The 9,737-nt window shown below is 41.4% G+C and overlaps 2 protein-coding genes across 3 annotated transcripts in view; one reads left to right on the top strand and one right to left on the bottom strand.

The window, feature by feature from the left end:
- The window catches only part of pgpep1l (pyroglutamyl-peptidase I like), a 6,449-nt gene extending 4,356 nt beyond the window's left edge, over positions 1–2,093 (top strand). The window contains exon 6 of the mRNA XM_034878821.1: positions 1,961–2,093. The gene's annotated coding sequence lies outside the window, so the exon portion shown is untranslated. The remainder of the gene's footprint in view (positions 1–1,960) is intronic.
- igf1ra (insulin-like growth factor 1a receptor) overlaps positions 1,734–9,737 on the bottom strand; it is a 73,523-nt gene continuing 65,519 nt past the window's right edge. For both annotated transcript variants that reach the window (XM_034878794.1, XM_034878795.1), the window contains exons 17-21: positions 8,467–8,571; positions 8,002–8,161; positions 7,635–7,764; positions 5,734–5,868; positions 1,734–2,413 (exon numbers count right to left, since the gene is read on the bottom strand). In XM_034878794.1, the coding sequence (XP_034734685.1) occupies positions 1,891–2,413; positions 5,734–5,868; positions 7,635–7,764; positions 8,002–8,161; positions 8,467–8,571 (1,053 nt within the window). In that variant the 3' untranslated portion in view covers positions 1,734–1,890. The remainder of the gene's footprint in view (positions 2,414–5,733; positions 5,869–7,634; positions 7,765–8,001; positions 8,162–8,466; positions 8,572–9,737) is intronic.

Here is a 9,737-nt window from a genome sequence, read left to right as displayed (position 1 = left end):
TATATACATACATACACACACACACACACACATTCTGTATATATTTCCACATCCAAAAGAGAAAAAGAATAAAATAGCAGCTTTGTTCTGTACAGACATAGAGGCAAACATTTTGAACCGTAAAAAGGTTTAAAAAAGTGACAAAACCAATGATGTGTATAAAATCGATCCTGCAGTCAGAAATACAACTGTAAGAACTGTATATGTGTTTGAAATGTACAGAAACTAATGACTATTTTAAAAGAGACCTGCTGTGATTTAAAAGTTGTCTCTAGGCTACTAAAATACCGTCCAACACCTTCTCGTTTTCTGTCTCAGGTCGTACACTCTGTTTGTTGGGGTGTATTTGGTGCCATTTCATTTGAACAGCAGTATCACAGAGAACGATTTTGACCTCCCACATGAAATGCACACTTTATTTGGATTTATGAAAGGGGAGGCAGAGTCGTATCCCTTGATTGTGAAGTTCAGTGATTTGCTGTGTGAGACTTATGACTCTTTGTTTAGATTTTTTTTCTTTATTCAAACAAAGAAAGACTGAGGCTGTGATTCAGAGTTGGCTGACTCAGTGTGTACCTTCCCCAGATGTGTGGTGATGTGATGAAGGGGAACGTTTTAATTAGTCTATATAGTTAGATCTGAAAGGACTTGTTGCAGAACGTTTCGATAAGGCAAACAGCATTTTGGCTTTTCATATGTGATTATATAAAAAGATAGGGCTGCAATGAATGATTATTTTCATTTGTAATTAATCTGCCAAATGCTTGTGAAAATACCTAAACATATCCAGTTTACTATCACTTAAGACAACAAGCAGCAAAGCCTCACGCAGAGGTTAGGAACTTGAGAACCAATTGAATTTGTTTTTTTTTATTACTTTAATCAATTGCCAAATTAGTTCTATGTTTCAGATTAATAGAATTAATTTGATAGAATTTGTTTGGGTATGATAATCACCTTAAAATTAATTCTTCCCGCTATTATGTCAATTGATATGAAAAAACATTAACTTTAAATTTAATTAAATTCCCATTGCAGACTAAAAACTTTTTTCTGCAGTTGTTCTCAACGGTAACACTGTATTCTGTCCTGTGACAGACACACACACACACACACACAGTACAAAAGATAAGCATGACGTCTGAACCAAATCCAACTAACAATGTTGGTATTGTTTCCTAGACAGACTTATCTTAACTCTGAATCACAGCCTTAAACAAGAAGGGAGACCTGTATGAAACTGAAGAAAAAGCTTGTTTTGGCAATAGTTTGGCAGATACACAATAGGCCCTCCTCTTCCATTTTGGCCCGCTGTTGACGGGATCATAGAAATATCAACTGGAAAATGAAACAATGATCTTAGTCCAAACATTCTAATTGAGGCATCCTCCCATGACATGAGCGGGTCTGCTGATGCAAACAAAGTCATTTTGATGGAAAGTCATTTAGAAATGGGGCTATGCCATAGTATAGAGAGGCTCGTGTGTTTTGTATAAATACACACTACGATATCCACAACATCCTCTCTGAAATCATCAGGAAAAAAGTGCTCTTCTGTTGGATTTGCTGGCAGATATGCTAAAAAAAAATCTGTAAGTCAGGATGCGTGCCTGTATTGTTTTCCTTCTCCAAGGACTTATATAACAACAACTGAAATACAGACAGCACATAAAGGAGTTCCACAGAGTCTGAGCCACCAAACTCCATATTCTTTAGCAGGTTTCTGTACTGTTTCAGTTTTTGGACTTTGTTTGACCTTTAAGGAGTGGAGAAACAATCTACTGGTACACAGTAGAAGAAAGTCATTTCTTACCTCATCCATCCCTCCTTAAGAGATGGTGGAAAGGTTTGTGTTACCCTGTAAGAGGAGGAAGAGGGGCTGGTCTGATATCAGCAGGCCGACGACTGGGGCAGTGGCAACGCCCGTTCGTTCTTTCTGCCCCCGTTCATGTGTGCATAGGGTTGTATCTCGTCAAAGTTGGGCCGGAGTACCACCACAGGCCCGTTGGCTGAAACATGTCCTGAGTGCTTGTCCAAGGCTTGGCCTGGAGACGCTGAGGCAACTGGGCCCGGGGATGAGGGAGACACATGTCCCAGTAACGGAGTACTCGGGCCTTGCATGGGGGATAACTGCTGGGTAGAAGGAGGCGGCGTGCCTCCTGTACACCCTAATAAGGGGGCAGCGACAGTAGCAGAGGGCTGCCTGGTGGATGCAGGGTCCAGTGGAATGTTCTCCATGTTTTCTACCTCCATGTCCAGCTCCTCGGTGTCCGGCGGCTTGTTCTCCTCGCTGAAGAAGAAGCTCACTTCCCTGAAGGGAGGATCCAGTTCTTCTTTGATGCTGCTGATGATCTCCAGGAAGGATGGACGCATCTTGGGATTATACTGCCAGCACATCCTCATCAGCTCAAACCTGCAAGGGACGTACGGACAAGAGGTAAAAAGGGTTAGTAATGCACACTCAATTTATTTTTGTCATTAAAAGATATGTTCAGTTTTTTAGGTCTAATTCAATATTCACATATGCATTTGTACTATAAATGTTGTACTTAAAAGGTAATTTTGGAAGACACCAAAGTAAATCGTCTTGGACTTGCTGAAGTCTCATGTAAGTTTTAGCTGAACAAAAAGAGAACTATGGATTTTGTGTAATTCTGCCACTTCAGAGCCAGGAGGATATGAGGAATGATTACAGCAGCGGACAACTCTTTCAATGTACACATGGGCATGTGAGTCTTGTGTACTTGAAAAGTAGGTGAACCTATCCTTTAAAACTTTAGCGTCGGATAACTTCTCGTTTCTCACCAGCAGGTGGCATGAGACACTGAAGTTAAAGCCAGTGTCAATACTCACTGGCTCTAAGGTTCTCTATATTGATCTTGACCAAAAAACAACTATGTAGACAACATGAATAAAGTACTGTAAACTATCCCAATGTACTGCACTAAGATGCTCTAATTACTGCTTTTCTGTTGTATTTTTGGAAATTCATTCTGTTCCTTTCATAACATGAAAATGGACACAAAATAACATAAAAGTATTACATTCACATAAACAGGCTAATCTTTTTGTCTTTTACATTTTGTTTGTATTTCTATATTAGTGGGTGGGAATGGTGTGTACTGTATCTACCTTTAGCCTGAAGGCAACGCCTCATACACTAAAAAAGATGTGTGAAATCACTCATACCTTGGGCCATGTCTTGGGCCTGCTGATTAATTTCATACAGGTTAGTTGTGGACAGGTGCTCTTAGTGAACATGCCAGTTCAAATAAGATATTTAAATTTTGGATAAGTTTTATTTATTGCTACATTACAACACATACTGTACATTAAGATCAGTAATGTAGTATGTACCAGCAACACAGTAAGTCATAAGTAAGGTAACTGTGCCACACCAGCAGCTGAGCTTTGGGAATGTCAAAACAACATCATAAAAAGGGAGAATTATTACTGTTTTGTGTGGTGCTTCAACACACACCACAACTTCAATTATACACAAACAAGCTAAGAATAATCTCGAAGGCCTGCTGACAAACATCTCAGTCATCTTTCCTAAGCTCTTGCTGTTCCCTCGCTCTTGTTTTCTTTCTCTTCCAGTGGTCTCTGCAGTCTACAACAGCCTCTGCAGCTGGGTGCCTGCTCCTCTCTGTACAGAGGAATTATGGGTAAAACTTTTCCAAAGCAGCCGCCTTGCTCTATACTTAAAAGCAGCAGGAGAGGCGGCTCTGGCTTTTTTTTTCCAGCAATGCAGCAAGTGTCTTAAAGTAGACTTTCAAATGTCAAAACCAAGGCAGCCGAAACCTCCCATGAAAAAGCGTGCAATACTTGAAGTCGGCGCTCTGGGGTAACCTGTCTGCGTAATCCTGCCCGCTGAGAACCTTTCCCCCACCATCTGTTGCTGCGCACGAAGCTTGTTGAGGCAAATTTAGAAAACAAACACTGCAGTAAATCCTGACTTCTTGTTGATATCCTGCCAATCATGGCACAGCCAGACACATACTATTGGCATTAAACGAAATCAACTTATATTTGACCTATCACCAGTATTGTTATGCAAGCCCACAGTGGTGCATGAGCTGTACAGTGCTTACTGTATTCTTCAGCTGGCATGAAAGAGCTCCTCAAAGTCAAACAACATATTAGTCACTTATTATTTGTATATTGCTACTAGTTTTTTGTTTACCTGTTCCATGCACCTTTGGTACATTCAGTTCCATTTTAACAAACCAAATGTTCAGTATAAATAAAGTTGTAAGCAACCTTGGTGACCAACATGGCTGCCTCAAATCTGTGCGCAGTCAGGCTTTTATAAAAGAACTTGCACAAGTCTAGACACAGCCAAAACTTCAGCAGACCATATAAAATGGACAAAAGGAACCTTGACATTCAGATAAAATCAGAAACAGACACACTTTCAGGCCAAGTGTGAGTGCAGAACAGTCTTCAAACATCTATGGTAAATCTTTAATGAACCTGAACGGGAATCTCTTCCAACAGAACTGCAAAACATCACACATGCAACATCCCTAGTGTGGTGAAACCTTGATGTATAATAGCACTGCGAGTGATACTGCACATTCCACAATAAATTATGTTGTTTAATACAATTGTGGAGTCTGCATTTCATTTTTTGCCAAACCCTGCGAGAGAGATAACTCTTTTGTCTTTAGGAAACTCAAGACGAAACATGGGAAATCCAATCATTGACCCTGAGCTACCTGACCATGGGAAAGACGGAACAAGGAGGAAACATCCAAGGTTCTCCAAATGTGACTCATCCTTCTGTCTGTTATCCTGCTGGCTTTCTCTTCTTGCATCTTTCTAATCAGCCTTTGTATGGACTTCTGGCTTCACCCCACTTCAGCAGTGTTCTGGAAATCTCCATTAAGTCACTGCACTAGAGGCGACCAGGGTCAAAAGGCCTAACTCTCCCGTATGTTGCTCACAGACCAAGAGGCTAACCCTCCTCCACCACCACCTCTGTAACACAATCCACACGCTCCTGTAATCAGGACACAACAGTCCGGCTGCCATAGAAACGAGAGAGTTTCTGTCTGCACAACACTCTGCCCTCTTTGTTTCTACTCTCTCACTCTCTTTCTAAGGTGAATTCAGCCATGGAGAGTGGGCGGGAGGGGAGAGAGCAGAATGCTTTCTCATTGCGGTCAGAGTGGGACAGGAGAGGTGCATATATGCAGCGCTGAATGCTGACAAGCAGACTGTGCTGTGATTTATCTTCTCTCCCAGCAGGGGTGATTCATTAATGAGTTATAAACAAATTAATTATTTCTCTGTCTCTCCCACTCCCTGTGCTGATGGACAGACACCATCTCCCTCCTCATGCCCGTAGTAGGCGGCAGGAATGAGGGACATATTTCACACACGGGTCATGCTATTCCTTCTATGGCCCGAGGCTGGCGGGTGAGGAGGCTTCTCACTGCCAGCTGACCAAAGGGGCCATGTGGTCGACGGACCACATTTAACCTGTGACGTTAGTATCAGACCTCATCGTGGCCTTACCCAAGCATGCACCACATCACATGATATCCTACACACTTCAAACCACAAGTTAAAATAGACGCTGGGCAAAATATTAATGAGACAGAAGGTTGTGCAAGTCAGTAGAGGATAAAAAAAACAATACATCCTTCAAAGGTGTTGTAACATAACATGAAAGGCCTAAAAGGTTTGAATATTAAAGTTATTGATCACAGGTAGGAGGAGGCTTACAGCATATCCGGGCAGTTGTCAGGTTTGTCCAAGAGTCCTCCTTCCATGACAAAACGCAGCACTTGTTCATTGGACATGCCCTGGTAAGGCTGCTCTGCTAAGGTGGCGATCTCCCACAGCACAACACCAAATGACCTGCGGTGAGAAAAGAGACAGAAATTGTGTTGAAATGATTTACGTTTTTGACCCTTATCTGATGCTGATCGGCGCTGCATACATTTAGTGAAACCACAGAAAAGGCTTGGCCTTGCTGAAGTCTCATGTAAGTTTTAGCTGAACAAAAAGAGAACTATGGATTTTGTGTAATTCTGCCACTTCAGAGCCAGGAGGATATGAGGAATGATTACAGCAGCGGACAACTCAAACAAGTTGAGCATGGCAGTTTTTTGTTTAATTACTTCTAAATAAATCATGGGCATAAATGGGCATTTAAAACCTTAAGATTGACATCACTTTGTCTTTCCAGACAATGACTGAAAACAATCCATGACACTGTCAGGTCTCAGCTTTCCAAAGTAGGATGTGGTGCATGCTATAAACTCTGCAGGGTGTCCAAACTTTTGCAGACGCCATTTTTTTGTTTTCTGTTATTTTGAAAGTGTAAATGATAGAAATAAAATCTTACTTTTTGTGACATATTATACAAATGTCTAATCTGTCATCTGATGCCTTTTGGAGATATTTCCATCTTTTCTTGGCTTCTTTATGCACATTAATGCAAATTTTTACCAGAGGTGGCCAAACTTTCGAGCCCCACTGTAATAGTCAGACCAAGAGTAACCTGACAACATTCACTAATCTAAATCATATTAAACCTAAAACCTGGCAGCCTGAGTATTACGAGTAATGTAAGCTGTGTAACAGTGTACCAGTCAGGGAATTACAATGATGTCATTACTGCAGCACCAACCTCAGTTAAAGTATGTACAGTACATTAAACATCAACTCAGTTTAACCTCAATCGGCCTTACACTGAAATTACTATGAAACTATTTATTAAGAAACTTCTTAACTTGACTAACAAAGACCACATTTTTTAGTTCAGTCTTGCTGATCATAATTTCCCAACTGGCATAAGTTCAGAGAATACATTTAACAGTCTTTTAAACAGCATTATCACAACACTGTGATGTAAGTGGCTGACACACAAAGCAACATTCAGACAGCTTTTCTCAATCAACAAAATAAAAGTCACCTACTCATGGATTCCTAAAGGAGCTCATAATGTGTTTGACTAACACTAAACTTCATCTCTACAACATCAAAGAGGTAAGAAAGAGAACGCAAATGTGGAGGTGGGTTTGTGCTGGCACTGCAACCTCTCATTTGAGAACATCTGGAGCAGTTTAAGCCCACATTTAGGGACTGACCTGTGGGACATTTGAGTTGGGAAACAAAAACTTGCAAGGAAGCTGGTAAACACTTGTATTTCTCTACAACAATATCGCTCCAGATAGAAAAATGTGGCCAAACTCTAAACTGAGATTTTACCACGGGCTAGCATAAAAAAGGTGTCAGTAAAAAAAATAAAAATAAAGATGTATCTTGTTCTAAACTCCTCCGTCACGGAGAGAGGAATTTCCAGAGAGCCAGCTGGAACCAAAAGATTGTGATGGTTTTGGAAGTACTAGCTGTCATAGCACGCACAGTGAGGACGGAGGACAGGAAATGCATGTTTGAACTGTTAGTACAGAATGTTGGCCCTGAAGTCATTTATGTATATGTTTTTTATGGTTTTGACTCCACAGCATAAAATATTTTAGCGTATCCACACACACAAATATGTAGACATTTCTGGAATACTTTGCAAGCCCGCTGGATTAGGGCAGGTTTATACAAGCTTATACAAGTGAGTGTGTGTAAGAGTGTAAGAATTGATGTAAGAAGTGGTGTTCGCATACCAGACATCAGACGTTGTAGTGAATACGCCATCTTTCAGCGACTCTGGAGACATCCAGCGGACAGGCAGCAGGCCCTTTCCTCCTTTTCTGTAGTAATCCGTCTCATATATATCTCTGGTCATGCCAAAATCTGAAGAAAAATGCAAAGGTTGGTTAAGTCGCTAAATATCTCTCATTCTGTGTGTGAGAGGAAGCTCCTGAGAGCTCATCCATTCCTTCTCCTCCTCCCTCCCTCTGTCCATGAACATTAAGACTCCACTGCCTCAGACACGCATTGAAATCTAAACACTTATTTTCAAGGCCGGTAGAGTGGGTTAAGCATTGAACAACCAGGGGAGGCTGAAGGCATCGTATTAACTTGACTTACCTCCAATCTTCACAGTGAAGTCCTCTGCTACCATGCAGTTCCTGGCAGCCAGATCTCTGTGGACAAATTTGTTGGCATTTAGGTACGACATGCCGTCGGCAATTTCCCCTGCCATCTGGATCATCTTTTTGAGCGGGGGTAGGACCTGGCTGTTGCTGTTCTGTGGACAAGGCGAGAGAGTAAAGAGCATGAAAAAACACTGTTCAGTCAGCCACAATGCTAGACCCTGGTTACAGTTCAGCGTTACAAAGTGAGGGATGGATGCTATGTGTGGAAATGTGCACATGGGTGTTGGAGAATGAAAAAAAATGGGACAGGATTTATATAAGTGTTAACACATTGGCGTGTATGTGACAATTCTGATTTTTGTAAGAGAGAAAGCATCTGTGTGTGTGTGTGTGTGTGTGTGTGTGTGTGTGTGTGTGTGTGTGTGTGTGTGTGTGTGTGCAACAAAAAGCTGCCTACTTCTTTGCGCAGAGAGCGCAGGTAGCTCTTGAGATCTCCGCGGGTCATCAGTTCCATAATCACCAAGGTAGGCTGTCCCTGCGAGACCACGCCCAGCAGCCGCACCTACACCAATCACAGTATGGCACAGATTAAATATGATAAGTCAAAAGTTCCAAATCTACACCACATCTTAAGGCTCTGACCCACCAACCCGACGCCCAACCGTCCGCAGAAACGGCAGTCATTCAGCTCCCTTCAGTCCAAAAAGGGCCTCGGAACACACCAAAGCAATGCCAACTTGAGCGTACATTCTGCGCATGTGTGAGACATAATACGTCCCTATGACAGCAGGCGGTTGGTAATCTGTATTGTCGCCCAAAAAATGAAAATCGGAAATGACGAACGCTTCACATGGGTCTTGCTTCTCCCGAATTTCAAAGCCAACCATAATGGCGGCTCGTTCGGAATATGATCTCGTATTTTACAAAAAGTATTCACCCAAACGTGTTTCTGAAAACATTTTAAGCAAGTCTGTTTTTTTGGATCAACAAAGGTCAGTTTGAACCTGAAGTTTTGCTAGTACTCCACCAGTCAGATATGTCATTGAGTCCAGTTGGCCACTGGCCGATTCAACAAGTCAAATTGGCTCAAAATTAAAGCCGATGGCTCCTCCGACTGACGACGGCACGGAACACACCGAACAGACTCAAGTCACCAACCTCGTCACAGTCTGTCGGACAAAAATCGGGTTGGTGTGTCAGTGCCTTTTAATCTAAGCAAGTTATGGGAATATGTAGTGTGTTTGTATGGGAAATTATAAAGTATACTCAAAACAGTTACTGATCATACTACAACATTTTTGAGTGTGGTGTTAACGGACATGATTTTCCCACAATGCAATGCACAAAGGAAATGTAGTAGCTGCTCACAGCTGGGACATATTAAACAGATGGTGGTGAAACAACTCCAGGAATAACCCCAGAAAACAATAAATTGACTATGACAGCATTTGGAAAACATTAGAAAACTGAAAGTCAAGTAATTTCATTGATTGTGTCATTTCCTGTAATAAGTTACAGGAAGTATATATAAGTAGATTTTTACTATTCATTTTCATTCATTCATTTTTTTTATAGTTTAATGTGTAAAATGATTGCAGGTAGGCAGGTAGGCCGTCTACTTTACCTTCCCTCAGAAGCACTCTAAGCTTACAAGCAAAAATTGTTCAACTGTTCATATTTCACATCTTATATTCATAATAGAAAAAACAGTTTCTCATTAACTTTCTT

This window comes from Etheostoma cragini, chromosome 8, assembly GCF_013103735.1.
Source record: "Etheostoma cragini isolate CJK2018 chromosome 8, CSU_Ecrag_1.0, whole genome shotgun sequence".
Taxonomy (NCBI): Eukaryota; Metazoa; Chordata; class Actinopteri; order Perciformes; family Percidae; genus Etheostoma; species Etheostoma cragini.
The sequence above is the reverse complement of the archived record's forward strand: the minus strand, read 5'-3'. Positions and strand labels throughout refer to the sequence as shown.